The sequence below is a fragment of the Fusarium solani genome, assembly GCF_023522795.1.
Source record: "Fusarium solani strain SB1 chromosome Unknown bctg00000002, whole genome shotgun sequence".
Taxonomy (NCBI): Eukaryota; Fungi; Ascomycota; class Sordariomycetes; order Hypocreales; family Nectriaceae; genus Fusarium; species Fusarium solani.
This window is the reverse complement of record NW_027072155.1, coordinates 4,627,781-4,643,014: the sequence shown is the minus strand read 5'-3', so window position 1 is coordinate 4,643,014 and position 15,234 is coordinate 4,627,781. Positions and strand designations below refer to the sequence as shown.

Sequence of the window (15,234 nt, the reverse complement as noted above, 5' to 3'; positions counted from 1 at the left end):
CTGGAATTTTCCGAGAGGGGAAGTATTCAAGGTTTCCGGTGGAAGGTTTGCAATTTCCAAAAGAGGCACAAAAAACAAAAGACGAAAACAGAAAAATCGCCAAAAACAAGGATCAACAAAACCAACCCCCGCGGTTCGTGGTCATTGTTGCACTGAATTATCCGTGTCCCAATGGAATGGGTCGCCTCACAACAAGACGCGACAAGCTCCGTCACCGCCTGAAGCTCAATTGCACTAAATTTTATTCTGCCGGACATTCTCTAGTGGGAGCTTCCGGGCGGTGAATCCCAATTCAGGCCTCGCCCCCCTGTAAGCCCAGATTGGCATCTGCTGATCCCTGCTCAGGTCATCCACACTCAGCGTGGTCAGATCACACCTAAAAGGAAGAAAAAAAAAAGCACCACCTGCTTTGCTTCGCGCTCTACCACAGCTTCTCTCATCTTCATCATCATCGACTTTGCGTCAAAATCTCTTTTACCTGCGCGCAAAGGAAGCTCTGCAGGTTCTTTGTATTGCTTCGCAAGCACGTGTTTCACATCAATCTCTGCGCCAAACTACCTTTTTTACATCCTTTTCAGCGCGTCGGGTACCCACCGCATCACACAAGGACGCGATGGCCCCTCGAACCAAAGCATCCGTCAACAAGACGGCCGCGTCGACAAAGAAGACGTCCACTACCTCCGCTGCCGTGAAGAAGGCTACCAAGCCCGCCAAGGCCGCTGCTGCCGCTCCCACCAAGAAGAAGGAGGAGCCTGCCACCAATGGCGCGTCCAAGAAGCGAAAGGCCCGCGATGAGGAGACTGAAGCCGAGTCTGAGGCGGACACGCGCAAGACCAAGAAGTCCAAGACCACAGAACGCGCCGTCAAGCCCGCTGTGAAGCCCTCCACAAAGGCCAAGGCTACCGCGAAGCCCAAGGCTGCTGCCGCCAAACCCGCCGCCGCCGCGAAGCCCGCTGCTAAGCCTGTTGCTACCAAGACAAAGACCACCAAGAGGGCCAAGAACGAGGAGCCCGAGGACGAAAAGCCTGCCCCCAAGAAGCCCGTCAAGAAGGCCGCTCCCAAGAAGGAGAAGAAGGAGGTTCACCCCGAGATCGGAAAGAAGATCAATGACGCGCCCACCCAGATCCTCGATGTCTACGTCTTTGGCGAGGGCTCTTCTGGCGAGCTCGGTCTCGGCAGCAAGCGCGTCAACAACAAGAAGCCCATCGACGTGAAGCGTCCCCGACTCAACGATAACCTCTCCGCTGCCAACACCGGCGTTGTCCAGATCTCCTGCGGTGGCATGCACGCGGTCGCGTTGACCCACGATAACAAGATTCTGACCTGGGGTGTCAACGACCAGGGTGCTCTCGGACGAGACACCAACTGGGATGGCGGCCTTCGCGACATGGACAAGGAGGATGACTCTGATTCGGAGGACGAGGATGACACTGGCATCAACCCCAAGGAGAGCACACCTACTCCTGTTTCTGATGAGCACTTTGCTGCTGGCACCAAGTTTGTCCAGGTCGTCGCCAGCGACAGCGCCAGTTTTGCCCTCACCGAGGATGGCCGTGTCTACGGCTGGGGCACTTTCCGATCCAGCGATGGTATCCTCGGCTTCTCAGAGACCGTCAAGGTTCAATCGACTCCCGTCCTCATCCCCACACTCAAGAAGATCACCGCCCTCGCCGCCGGTTCCAACCACGTCCTCGCTCTCGACATCAAGGGCAACGTTGTTGCCTGGGGTTGCGGCCAACAGAACCAGCTCGGACGACGCATCATCGAGCGCAACAAGATGTCTTCGCTTATCCCCCAGGGCGTCGGTCTGCCCCGAGGCAAGATTGTCAAGATTGCCTGCGGCTCTTACCACAGCTTTGCCATCGACAACAAGGGTAACGTCTACGGTTGGGGTCTGAACAACTTTGGCGAGATCGGTATCGAGTCCAACGCCGGCGAGGACGATGCCGTTATCCTCCGACCCGCCAAGCTCACCTCCCTCGAGGACTACAACATTACCGATATTGATGGTGGCGAGCACCACTCTCTGGCTTGCGCCGAGGACGGCGAGCTCTTCACCTGGGGCCGTGTCGATGGCTACCAGGTCGGCTTCGAGTTTGACAAGCTGAACGAGGATATCGCCATCTACGACGAGCGAGGCAACGCCCGTATCCTGTTCAAGCCCACTGTCCAGCCCGGTATGTATTTTCCCATGCTCTGAACAACCCATCACTAACGAAAAACAGACGTCAAGGACACCGTCGCCGTCGCCGCCGGTACCGACAACAGCTTTGCTATCACCTCCGAGGGCAAGGTCTTCTCCTGGGGTTTCTCAAGCAACTACCAGACCGGTCAGGGCACCATCGACGATATCCATACTCCCACCCTTATCGACAACACCGCCATCCGTGGCAAGAAGATTATCGGCGCCGGTGCTGGAGGCCAGTACTCTGTCGTCTTTGGCGAGTCCGACGATGCCCCCAAGACGAACGGCGTCAAGACAAACGGCGTTCATGCCCACGATGACAAGGAGAACGACGGCGGCAAGAAAGCCTAGATGATTTTCGGAGTGTGGGAGTGTGCTACGTCGGTATGAAACAATCAAGCGGTGGTTTTTGACGCTTTTTTCCTCGCGATGGATCTTTCAACATCAGCCCTTTAATAATGCGCTGCAGATGATGAGCAGCAGCGTTTTGTTGATCAACAAACTTGTAACTTTCTTGGACCGCATTAGGGAGGGCGGGTTAAACGGACTTGGGAATCGGACGGGCGGATTCCTGTGAACAAAAAGTGATACGATAGGGACATGCTTTTACGTTGTTGTTATTCCTTCTTTGCGTTTTGTTATGCGGACTGTGTCATATATAGATTTCGATGCGATGCTTGTTGCATATTTCAATGCTTCTTTTCTTAAATTCAGAGAGTTTTCCTCTCGAACGCTATCAAGGGTTCCCTTCTCCTTATAAACCTGCCTTGCCTTCTTTTGGTGGGTTCGTGACGTACAACAAGAGAAAAAGAGAAGTATTATTCTAATACAAAGGGGAAAGTGGTTCCTCATTTCATTTCCGTATAACTGTCTCGGCCGTTCCCTCTCAAACGCCTTTGTCCCCCCGTCGTTTGCCTTGGCCCGCTTCCAGGGCGTAATCATGTACAGCATCATTGGAGTCGCCGTCGGCGAGGGTGCGAGTCTGCGCCGTCGAGCTTCCTGTCGTTGGGTAGTGTAGAGCTTGTTGTTAAACAGTCCTTCAGCCGTTGAGCTTAGCAGCAGCGTTGGACAGCGATCCGCTCCCTCGGCTGCTGAAAATGCCCATGATGCCAAAGCCAACGTAAAACAGACCCAGGGGGTACGCGACAAGGCCTCTCATGCCCTTCATTCGTCCCACCACGCAGAACATGCCGCTTGCGCTGTATGTGCACCACATGATGGCAGCTGTCGTAAACACAATGCCCAGGGGTGTATCCATCGGCATGACGATGCCAAACAGGCTGGTCGCCACGAGGGGCAACAGGCAGTATCCCAACACGCTCGCACTTCGGGGATATGTCAAGGTCGCGGAGAAGTGGCCGCCCTGCTGTCCTGGCGGAGGAGCAGGTGCCGAGGGTTCGCTGCTGTACTGGGGGTAGCTTGGCTGTTGAGGCTGCTGGCCGGCGTCGGAGGGCGACATGAGGGAGAGGATTAGGTGGAGGGTCACGGAGCCCAGGGCGGCGAGACCGTAGATGTAGCCGAAGTGGACCTTGCCCGAGAAGAGCAGGATGAAGCCGAAGAGGAGGAAGAAGATGAGCGGGCCTGCGAGATCGGAATCGTCCATGAGGTGCGAATCGATGCGCCTGAAGGGGTTCAACACAGCGAGTGTCTTGACAAGTCAGCTTTCCAGCGCATCACGATCGCACTGCATAGAAACTCACCTTTGCCTGAATATGACCAAAATTGACACCCAACTCCTCCAACAAAGGCGGCTCCCCATCATACCCCTCGGACGAAAAGGCAGCCACCCACCCAGTCCTCAACCCTCCCTGCTCGCCCAGTCGACCCGAAACACCCTGCGCACCGTACCCAGCGCCCGAGAAGCCCTGCGCACCAGATGTACCAGCGAACCCGGCCTGCTGGTTTCCATACCCGTATGCGCCGCCGGGCTGCGGTGTGCCAGTGCCGCCGGTGGCAGGACCGTACTGCGAAGGGAAGAATTGAAGGTTTTGGGCAGCCGAGGGGCCGGCGCCTGGGTACTGCGGTTGTTGGTTGGAGTAGTAGTTTGACATTGCGCGGTAACGATTGAGATTATGCGCTTTAGGGAGGAAGGGTGGAGGAGAAGTTGGGGGGCGAGGTTGTTTGGTTCTCTTTCGTTTTCGAGAGGACAGTTGGAAGGATAGCTGGCGGTTTGGGGGATGGAAAGCTGGGTTGCCTTGCGGGTGTGGCTGGTGTGGAGGTTGGTGTGGTTGTGGCGGTGCGTAAGCTTTCAGCCACGGAAACACACATACCCTAGATGCGGGCTTGGCATCCTTTTTAACTTATTGAATCATTGTTGTTTGTTCTTTGATAAGTTTAAAGAACTCTCAATGACCCAATCAGCGTGTATTATTTAGTTAGAAATGTAGAAAATAAGTATTCTTTTGTGTTGAGTAACATCCTTGGGTGATGCGCTTGTGACCAGCATTAACAGCCAGTTTGGAGATCTGACCAAATTCACGAAATTATCATGTGACAGGTATGGAATATCATGCCCAACCCAACCTGCGCCATGCTCGATGCTTTTCAACCATCTACTTGTATCAATTTACACATTTTCGCATTTCGAATGCTACAGTTTCCCTGACAATGATAACCGTATCCAAACACTGGACATGTGACCCCTTTCAGGGATAAATTCCCTAGAACGTGTTATCCCATGCATTCAAACTAGGTACCTCTACTATATCCCGCCCAATTCTTCATTCCCATCTCTTTAAAAGTTTCTTTCTCTCCTTATTTCTTCCCTGTGGCCCTGGACTGCGTGATGGCCACATGCCCATTCTGCACAAACGCCCTGAAATTCTGCGCCACCTCGGGATAATCCTTGAACTTTTCGTTCACCTGCTGTTGGATCTCCTCCGCCTCGGGGCACCAACCCGGGGTGGGCTGCTTCTGATCGGTCGAGGCGTGTAGGAGCATTCCCGCTTGCTGAGAGAGCTTGAGATACTCGTCATACTCGCACTTTCGAAGTTGGCTCTGGCGATTGAACAGTTTGTATGCTGTCGAATAGAGATTATGGCTGTTGGAGAGGTTCTACCTGTGCTCTTTGCCCTAGCCGAAGGGTAGACATCATTGCTTCGAAGGCTGGCACGTTCTGTAGGGAGTCATTAAAATCGCTCGCGCGCTTGGCCCCACTGGCCTCGTCGCCAGTCTTGGTCGAGTTGGTCATTTCTAACGAGTTGTAATACCGCTGAGTGTGCAGAGCTAGTTGGGATGAGCAATGCCGGGGGTCATATATGCAGTCGTGCGGCAAAATCAGATGGATTTGTGAAACATTCCACAGCTTGCGCCACGATGGAGTCGTCGGCGGCCCGCGACGGGGCTTTCTTCAAGGCGTTCTGTCGGGATCCAATGAGATAGGGGTATGGGATATTGGATTGCTGGTTAAGTGCATAAGACGGATGAACTCAAAACGACGACTAGGGGCTCTTACTAGGGATCCATAGACGTGTTACTCTGCGGGGGCTATGCCTCTTATCTGGCAGTATATAGGCCCAAGTGATTGTATTTGTGGAACTCGTCGGTTCATAGTGTGCTATTGGGGTAGCCAAAGAATGAACCAACTGATTCGAGTCTGAGCGAATGATGTTTTTGCCTGCTGGTAACGTTGGAGGATTACATGTGCGTTGAGGGTGTTATTGAGGCCACCTGGGGAGGTTCGTCTTGGCCAATTGTGCTGTGAAACAGCCAGCCTGATTGTGCCAACACATAGGTGAGGCAGCGACTTGGCATATGCCTTTTTGCCTAGATAATTATGCATTCGGTACGTGGGCTGGATCCTTGCGACAGGACCATTGCGGGAACACGGATTTGCCATCGACCGGGGGAGAGCGGTAGCCGAGGGATACAGCTGGCATCTCAATTGGTCTCTCAGGATTTATTCGAGAGGCTGGTATCATGCATGGTGTCGCTTCGCTGGCAACAGTGGCAAAGCGAGAGCACTGTTAAAAGTGCACCTCTCACTAAAGCAGGCTGGGCATGGGGCGAAATCCCTTGTCAGCCAATGCCTGGAAGTTCTGGCCCATGCGGCAATTCGCTGATATGGGACATGATCCTGGACCCCGGGTGATTGACCCCTCACCTGGACCATCCTGTTTTCATTGCATTTTACCGACCCCCAACTACGCGCGACTCTCCCTCACAACATGGAGGGAGTCGGCGCTGTCGCAAACGTCGTGGTCAACTTGTCGGTAAAAGTCGTCACGCTTTGCTCCCAATATGCCGAAGATGCCAGAAGTGCCAGGAGCGACATCGAGGAGCTGCGCGATCAGGTGACGGCGCTAAGAAGAGCCGCCAAATCAGCACGGCGGCTGATCAAGGACCAGCATGGCGCCAGCTTGGAGGCCTCGCGAGACATGGAGGACGCCCTCCGGGAAAGCCTCAATGTCTTGCGAAAGCTGGTGGAGAGCCTCCAGTATAGCACTGGTCGCAGGTTTATGAGGCTCTTTCGCATCAGGGTGTTGAGGTGGCCGTTGAAGAGGAGGGACGTTAATCAGAAGATTAAACGGATTAGGAGATGCACGAAACGGATCAATTTGGCTCTTCAGGTGTATCAAACGTATGTGGACTGTCATGCACCCTTCATCAGTTGAGCTAACATAGAATGATCAAGGGCCATAATTGGCGTCGACGCCAAGGTTGTCAGAGTTGATGAGACCATGGTCTCTATGGAGCAGCGCATGCTCATGCACATGTTGCCCACCGCACTGGGGGCATTGTACGACTCCCGCGAAGAAGAAGACGGCGCTACTTGTCTGACGGGTACCCGGGTTGAGTTACTTCGAGACATAGATGATTGGGTCAACAGTCGGAAAGCTCCTACTGTCTTCTGGCTCAACGGGATGGCCGGCACTGGAAAGTCGACAATATCTCGAACCGTTGCGGCCACAGCGGCTATGCACCGATATCTAGGGGCTAGCTTCTTCTTCAAAAGGGGCGAGACCGACCGAGCAAACATGTCTAGGTTCTACACAACGATCGCCTATCAACTTGTTCGCTCCATGCCTGACCTTGTCCCTCACATCAGAGCAGCTATTAACGGAAAAGACTCCGTCATAGAAGAGTCCGCAGACAAGCAGTTCGAAAAACTCATCTTGCAGCCTTTGATGCATGTCCGGAACAGGAATAGGACTACTTTTGCTATCGTTGTGGATGGCCTGGATGAGTGTGATGGGGACGACGACATCCGGCGCCTGATCAGCCTCCTCTCTAATTTCAAAGAAGTCAAAAATTTCCGCGTCAGGGTTCTCATCACGAGTCGACCAGAGCTGCCGGCTCGACTGGGTTTTCACGATAGTCGGGACCACCACAGGAATTTCGTGTTTCACGAGATATCAGAGACTAACGTCGAGCATGACGTTGAAATTTTCCTAAGGCTCAGACTCGATCAGATCAGGAGGGGCTATAACCGCTCAGTTTCAAGGGACAGACAATTACCGAAGGACTGGCCTGCATCAAGAGATACGGCAACGCTCGTCCGGATGGCTGGTCCGCTCTTCATCTTTGCCACTACAGTCTGTCGATACCTCTCGGACAGGAGATGCGGCAATCCCAGAGAGCAGCTACGAAAAGTATTGAAGCACAGGGCAAGGAGTCAAGAGGACAAAATGGAGGCGACTTATCTTCCACCACTGGAGCAACAGTTGACGGGGCTCTCCAACAGTGAAAAGGGACAGGTCCTGGATGACTTCCGGACCGTTGTTGGGACTATCGTGCTTCTTGAAACGCCGCTCCCAGTGTCGGCTTTGGCCGGGCTCCTCGATGTCCGAGAAGACACAGTTCATGCCAGGCTGGACATGCTTCATTCCGTGCTGAATGTACCAGAGTCTGCAGACGCTCCTATCCGGCTACTCCACCAATCCTTTCGAGAGTTCCTGATCGACCCCGGAAAGCGAGGAACAAATGAGTTCTGGGTGGATGAAAAGTACTGGAACAGCCATATCACTTCATGCTGCCTTCGCATCATGAATGATGCCCTGGAAGAGGACATTTGTGGCCAAGTCAATCCAGGAGCTGATCGCTCAAGCTTACGGCCGGGGCAGGTGGATTCGTCTATTCCCCCAGAATTGAAATACGCGTGTCGTTTTTGGGCCAAACATTTACGGAATGCTGAGAGGAGCTTTTACCGCGACCAGGAGGTTTATGACTTCCTGTCCCGCCATTTCCTCCACTGGATAGAGGTTCTTAGCCTCATTGAAAGGCCCGCCGAGAGTTATCACATCTCCAAAAGCCTGCAGGTATTTCTACATGTAAGAGATACCCGATTCTATTCTCGGAGCAGATGCTGACAATGAACTAGAACACACCATGTTCCGAGCTTGGTCAGCTCTTGAAGGAAGCCCCCAGCTTTATCCAGAGGAACTTGGACATCATCAACTCACACCCACTTCAACTGTACTCTTCTCTTCTCAGCATCACCCCAGAAAACAGCCTGATGCGGAGACTCTTCTGGGGCGAAGGACCTTCATGGGTATCCCTTATCCCAACCCCCGACTCTCACTGGGGCCAAGTCCAATACACCTTGGAAGGCCACAAGGGAACAGTCAACGCCGTTGCCTTCTCCCCGGACTCTTCACTCCTGGCATCAGCCTCATCAGATCACAATGTTAGAATCTGGCGCGTGGAAACAGGCGAATGCATCCGAGAATTCCAGAGGCATAAACGCCCTGTGAGGGATGTCAAGTTCTCTCCCGACTCGACACTCATAGCATCAAAATGCGACGACAGTATCCGAATCTGGAAATCTGATACGGGTATACAAGTCGAGAACTTAGCCATCGAGGGGAATCACAGAGAATGTCCTGTCGAGTTTTCACCAGACTCCAAGCTTGTGGCGTGGATTGGTGAACGGGGCGACTTGCGGATTATGCAGCTGGATACCCTCCAATGCATATGGCAGTTCAGACAAGGCGGCTTTACGGATCCAAGGAAACGATTACAAACCACACCCTATTCTTTACACTTCTCATCAGACTCGAAAACTATCGCGGTAGTGGTAGAAGAAACGGGCTTCTTCTCCTTGTGGAGTGTAGAGAGTGGTTACCGCATCCGGAAACATGAACAAATCTGGAACCTCTCCCTCGAGGTCCCTCACAATAGCCCGCGCCGGGACGTGTCGTACAGCTTTGTCGAAGGCACGGACCAGTCGACATTCATGATTGCAGGCAACGAGCACCTCCATTCCGAGTCCGATGACACCATCCTTGTTCGCTGGGTAGAGACGGGTGAGGCTGTGCAAAGCATCACAACCCCTTACAGTGGCAAGAGCCGCGCCACTTTGACACAGTTTTCTCCAGACGGCGCAATTCTGGGGTCGATACACGAAGACAAAACCGTCAAAGTCTGGGAAATTTCGACGGGAAATTGTCTACATATTCTCAGCGGTTTCGCAAGCGAGGTGAAAGCCATGTCCTTCTCCCCAGACATGCGTCTAGTTGCTTCAGGGTCTACCGACAAGATGGTACACATCTGCTCCATCAGCTCTGGGAGCAACCTACCTATATCAGAGGAAAGCATACACCCGATTCAAGCTATGGTGGTGTCTCCAGACGGTTCCGTCGTTGCATCCTTCTCAGCAAACAGAGAGCTGGCACTGTGGAGGATAGATACCGGCGTTTGCATGCATCGTCTCGAATGCCCCCACAGGATGGAGTATCTAGAAGGAGCCTCTTCAAAGCCCCCCTTCGCCTTCTTGAGTCGTTTGTTGTTTTGCGCGTGGACACGTTCGACTCTGTACATATATCGCGTAGACACGGGCCAGCGTGTCTCTGAGGTTGACAAACACCATGGATCTGAGGTTGCGTTTTCCCCTGACGGGACTCGTATCGCCTTCAGACCTAGCGAAGATGCCATTTGCATCATGATGCCGGACTCGGGAGAGTACGGACATCAACTCACGGGTGGAAGAAGACTTTCAGATCCGAGATTCTCACCCGACTCTACACGCGTTGCAGCTATATCCTATACCACCAAGAATTCCCACGTGCATATCTGGTCTGTCGAAGACGGCGTTTGTCTTCATAGACTTCGCACACGGCTTCCACCCAACGCCACCAAGGCGCACATCAGCGGAATTTCTCCAGACGGGAGATGGGTTGCAGTGCAGTGGGCGATAGATGAGGAACGGGCTTCACGGGGCGTACGCGCATACAAACGAGTGTATTTTCTGGAAGTCATATCTGTCGCTCCAGGCGATGCGGGCATGAGGTTCAACACACCTTCGTCAAAGCCTCCCGGGGACTGCAGCTTCTCGAGTGGTTCTCAACATGTGGCCTGGGTTTGCGGTTCGAGTATGAGGGTCTGGGATACTGCCACTGGAGCACTGACTCATCACGTCAACCTCGGATTCTCTCCGTCCCGTATTGATTTTGACATCGGCAGGGACTATCCTTTCACCAACTTTGGCCGAATCAATATCAATAGCCCTCCCCCAGAAGACGTTAATGGCACAGGGATTTCTCCCGGAAGGTTGGGGTATGGAGTCAGTGCCGACATGTCATGGCTCATGTGGAACGACATGGAGTTCTTCTGGTTGCCACCGAGATTCCGACCCCACGAGGGCTGTGCCATCGAGATATCAGGCTCGACAATTATTATCGGCTCAGAAACAGGAGTGTTACTTTTTTTCAGATTTACATTGGAGGAGACGCTTTCCAGGCATCGCATAGTTACGATTGTGGAATAGCGGGAGAATTCGCAACAGTTGGTTATATAGCGATGGGAATGATTTTCATACAGGTAAAACATATTCTGGTATAGGGCGCAGGAAGGGTCATGATTAATGAGTAATGAGATATACCACGTCTAGTAATAGTGTATCAACAAGGTCTATCAGTTCCTTGGTACCTTTGCGCCGATGGATGCTCAAGTGCTTCTTAATTGGTATTGGACAAGGACCCGGTACCTTGTCAAGTCTGAGTGTCACATGATTGTTATGCTATATTCATCATTGGCTTCGTGCAGAAGTGGAATCTGGCAATGGGCCCGTCGCAGCAGTGTCCCTGTTAGCCGGGCAGCGGGCCGACAAACATGTCCGACTGCTTGTTTTTGACCATGCCCGAACTTATATCCAGTCTATTAGTAGACGATTTCATTTCTATTAGTAGCCCCTTTTATTTCTATTCATAGACCCTTTCATCGGATCCTTCTTCCAGAGAGGGCCATCTTGGCGCTTGGTTGCAGATTCTTGGCAAGCATTAGCCTGTGGGATTCTCTTCGGAGCCGCGCGGCTAATTGACGTGTCATCCACGCGAGTATTGATCCATGCCCACTGGTTAAAAGAAAAGAACCCAGGTCCCCCGGCAAGAGGTTCTCCATCTCAATAATTTTCACCTCTTTTGAACTCTAAGAAGAATGGATGCATTGTTCGGCTCTATGATGGGCAAATCCAATCCATCGGATGACGAACCACCTCCCCTCTGCAACGTCTGTCACGACTTCAAACCAATTCAATTTGGCAAAAACGCCTCGTGGCTTGATCAACTATTCAAGAAGCGCGATATCAAAGAGGAGCAGCTGAGGGAGAATTGCCATCGTTGTCGACTGCTGAAGGCAACTTTTGAGAAACTGGAGACAGAATTGCTTGCTGATGTTGAAGGGTTTGAGATTCAAAACAAGGACGTTTGGCTCACTCCTCAATCGGATGATGTCGTTCTGGCGCGGTACATGTGGTGGCGTAAAAAGACGAATCCTGATACCGATGTGAGCAATAGCCACTTTTACAGAGAGGTCAACATTCGACTAGCAAGTAAGGTTTGTTTCACCTTTATCTAGCTCCCGTTGTGAATTATCTACTAACGTTAATCCAGTCTGAAGTACCTGAGACAGTCCCTATGGAGGCACTTACTAGTCTGCGTCGGAGCCCCAAGTCAGAAGAGAGTGTTCAGTTCCTGAAAGACATGCTTCAGACTTGTGAATCCGGAGAAGGCCTCCATAGCCGTTGTCTTCACGGCCAGACTCCACTCTTGCCCACACGAGTTTTGAAGATCGGCCCTGAGGATGAGCCGTTGGAGCTTTACGAATCTCAGCCAGGTGAAACTGGAAAGTACATTGCTCTGAGCCACTGCTGGGGTCGTCGTGCTTATCAGCCACTTCGCACAACTGCGCGATCTTTGTCTATGGGGAGCTTGTCGTTCCCATTGACAAATCGTTCGGCCGTCTTCAGTGATGCCATCTGGATCTGCAGACAGCTCGGAGTCCCCTACATTTGGATCGACTCCCTTTGCATCGTTCAAGACAGCAAACGGGATTGGGAGGCTGAATCAGCAAAGATGGCCCAATACTACTCCCAGGCCCATCTCACCATAGCTGTGGAGACATCTCCGAACGGCACTGTTCCATTTCTCAGGGAAAGAGACGAGCGATGGCAGGCCATGGCCTTCAAAGCCACCGACCAGGATGGCTCTCCCTTCACCTATGTAGTGCAAGAGCACTACATGACCGAATTCTATGAGGATGACCCTAAAAACTACTACATTGACGGACGCGACCTTCTCCCAACCCGAGCCTGGACAATGCAAGAATCCTTTCTCTCAAATCGAATCATCCACTTTACCCCCTCCGACATGATCTGGGAATGCCACAACGGCATCGCTTCTCAAGATGAACATCGGGACGCTTCCAAGGCCATGAAACTCAATGTTCGGCCGGTCTTTTACGCACTGGATTATATGGAGGCAACGGATGAAGAGCGCGTGGAAGGGGCCTACAAGGTATGGTCAAGCCTACTTGACCAATTCTGCCGGCGTTCCATCACCTTTGAATCAGACCGACTTCCCGCCTTTAGTGGAGTAGCATCGCGATTTTCGAAGTACTTCAAAGGTCGCTACCTGGCTGGTATATGGGAAGCACACCTGCTCCCAGGACTGTGTTGGCATAGGTCGACACATTTTAACAGCAAGCCGGATTACCTGGCGTTGGAGCAGAGCTTCGCTCCTTCGTGGTCGTGGGCATCCCTGCCCTCAGGTATCCCAGTGATCTACCAATACGAACTGTCCAAGTATGGCGAGCTGGAATCTTCTTATCGGCCTACGGTACTGGAAGCTTTCTGCGACGCCTCGGAAGTGGCTCCGTTTGGACGAGTACGCAACGGGTACATCTTGATGGAAGCACCCCTTTTCGAGGTCACGATAACTTGTACTACCTCTCAAGCGGATATCTACTACCACATCTCATTTGGAGAGGAGGTTCAACGTCGCGATTCACTGGAACCAACCATCACAGTGGACTGCTTGTTAGCAATGGACGGGACGACGGCGGCGAGGGCAACTAGTGACGATCAAATGACATACCGACTAGAACCATCGACATTTCAGGCAAAAGCATGGGTTCTATGGCTGGGAGGGAGTACGAAGGCTCAGATGTATGGTATTGTATTGAGGCAGGAGGGGGAGTCTGAAGAGTATTCTAGGCTTGGTTCTGCATGGTCCGGCAACATAAAGGACGATAATACTTTTCCTGTCAACCCTATACGAAGGCAAATAAGGCTTGTGTGAGAACTGTAGGGACTAGAATAGCTACTAAACGAAAATGTATCCATTGACCAAGTAGAGTGAAACGATAGATACTAGAATCGGCTGGCCACGAAAACACTTTCACAAAATCCGTGATGTGTAATATCCACCTTGATGATTTATTGAAGATTTAAAGCAGGTTTATCAGTATCCCATGCCTCGAACGATGGAGACACTTGGGTAGCCTCTCGTCTATTATGTTCTGTCTATCAGGAAGGAGGGCTGTTAGGGAAATTCTAGAGCTTGTTGATGGAGTTAACCTAGACTTAAAATAACAGACTCCGGTATAACAGATATGAGAAATAACTCTTGGGTGTTTTAGGAAAAAGTTGCAAAGTTGAAATGATGACAATTTACAGTATATTGCTAGGGTCCCTTGCTGGTCCCTACCTCTTTACTCTTCACCACACATCTTCACCTAAGATGACTGCATCTGTTGTTGTGCTTCATGACCATACAGTACGAGTTGCCTGAACTTAGACACTGCTTCTGGGTAGTCACTGAACACCCTCGACACCTGTGTTTGTATCTCCTCGGCCTCCTGACACCAGGGATAGGGAAAGCCCCCCTTCTCACCATATAAGCACCCGCCGGCCTTAGCAGCGAACTGCAAGTATTGATCATAGAGGTCTTTGGGGAGCTGACTCTGTATTTTCCAAACATTAGCGTGACGATGAGGATATTGGCATTCGCGAAACGTTACCTGTGCCCTCTGCCCCAATCTCAACACGGACATCATGGCCTCGAACTGCGGGATCTTCTTTAAAGAGTTCATGAAATCCTTCTCCCGCTGGGTGTTGCTTGACGGCGCCATTGGTGACTATTTTGGTGGGATGATAGAGAGTTAAAAGCGGTTGACAATGGGAGATGAGAGTGATGGGGGTAATGGGTGATGTGGCTTTTGGAAGAAGTCTCTCGGACAGCTCTGCTACTTTATAGCATAAAGTAAGAACATCCACATGCCAACCTCTCTGATGGCATCGCCATGTACGAGGCGAGAGGGCTTCATGTGGATGCGCTTAGGTGATGGGTTTCATGCGAGTCAATGACCCCAGCATGCATGAACTGTAAGAACTTTCGGAGATGAAAACGCGTCAAATCATCTTCTCGGAGGAGTTCCGTGAGTTCGATTGGCGTCTTGGATGCTGTAGCCGCGCGGCTGCGGCGAACAGGAACCAGGTCATGTTTCAGGTCGGAACAATTGCGAGCTTCGCCCGATTCCTCTTGGTAACCAATATTGACTCTGAACAGAGCCAACAACGCGATGGCACCGGCGCATTGTTATCTGATTGGTTGATGAGGTGAGAGTTCGACCAACATAGCGGCTAGTGGGCTAAGAAAAAAAATAGCACACTTTTTAATCTATAGAACTATATCATAAAAGGCTTATGATTATAAATCTAAGATTATATGTAGACTTTAGAGTATACTTTATTTATTTTATATTTTTATTTATTTATTTTATATCTCTATAGCCCGGCAAAGGTCTCGTTGCCAACCTATAGTATGCTATTTTTT

General features: G+C 51.6%; 5 protein-coding genes across 5 annotated transcripts; 3 read left to right on the top strand and 2 right to left on the bottom strand.

Moving 5' to 3' along the window:
• Nucleotides 1–613: 613 nt before the first annotated feature.
• On the top strand, nucleotides 614–2,536 carry MRS44_005419 (uncharacterized protein; the record flags this gene model as incomplete). The annotated part of the gene is made up of 2 exons (XM_046277883.2): nucleotides 614–2,177; nucleotides 2,226–2,536. The coding sequence occupies 2 exons, from the start codon at nucleotides 614–616 to the stop codon at nucleotides 2,534–2,536; spliced, it is 1,875 nt and encodes a 624-aa protein (XP_046124580.2).
• A 688-nt stretch (nucleotides 2,537–3,224) lies between these two features.
• On the bottom strand, nucleotides 3,225–4,236 carry MRS44_005418 (uncharacterized protein; the record flags this gene model as incomplete). Its single annotated transcript, XM_046277884.2, has 2 exons — nucleotides 3,225–3,833; nucleotides 3,886–4,236. The coding sequence occupies 2 exons, from the start codon at nucleotides 4,234–4,236 to the stop codon at nucleotides 3,225–3,227; spliced, it is 960 nt and encodes a 319-aa protein (XP_046124581.1).
• Nucleotides 4,237–4,939: 703 nt separating this feature from the next.
• On the bottom strand, nucleotides 4,940–5,375 carry MRS44_005417 (uncharacterized protein; the record flags this gene model as incomplete). The annotated part of the gene is made up of 2 exons (XM_065622601.1): nucleotides 4,940–5,225; nucleotides 5,275–5,375. The coding sequence occupies 2 exons, from the start codon at nucleotides 5,373–5,375 to the stop codon at nucleotides 4,940–4,942; spliced, it is 387 nt and encodes a 128-aa protein (XP_065478673.1).
• Nucleotides 5,376–6,351: 976 nt separating this feature from the next.
• Nucleotides 6,352–10,889, top strand: MRS44_005416 (uncharacterized protein; the record flags this gene model as incomplete). Its single annotated transcript, XM_065622600.1, has 3 exons — nucleotides 6,352–6,638; nucleotides 6,819–8,442; nucleotides 8,505–10,889. The coding sequence occupies 3 exons, from the start codon at nucleotides 6,352–6,354 to the stop codon at nucleotides 10,887–10,889; spliced, it is 4,296 nt and encodes a 1,431-aa protein (XP_065478672.1).
• A 689-nt stretch (nucleotides 10,890–11,578) lies between these two features.
• On the top strand, nucleotides 11,579–13,698 carry MRS44_005415 (uncharacterized protein; the record flags this gene model as incomplete). The annotated part of the gene is made up of 2 exons (XM_065622599.1): nucleotides 11,579–11,956; nucleotides 12,013–13,698. The coding sequence occupies 2 exons, from the start codon at nucleotides 11,579–11,581 to the stop codon at nucleotides 13,696–13,698; spliced, it is 2,064 nt and encodes a 687-aa protein (XP_065478671.1).
• Between the last annotated feature and the right edge of the window lie 1,536 nt (nucleotides 13,699–15,234).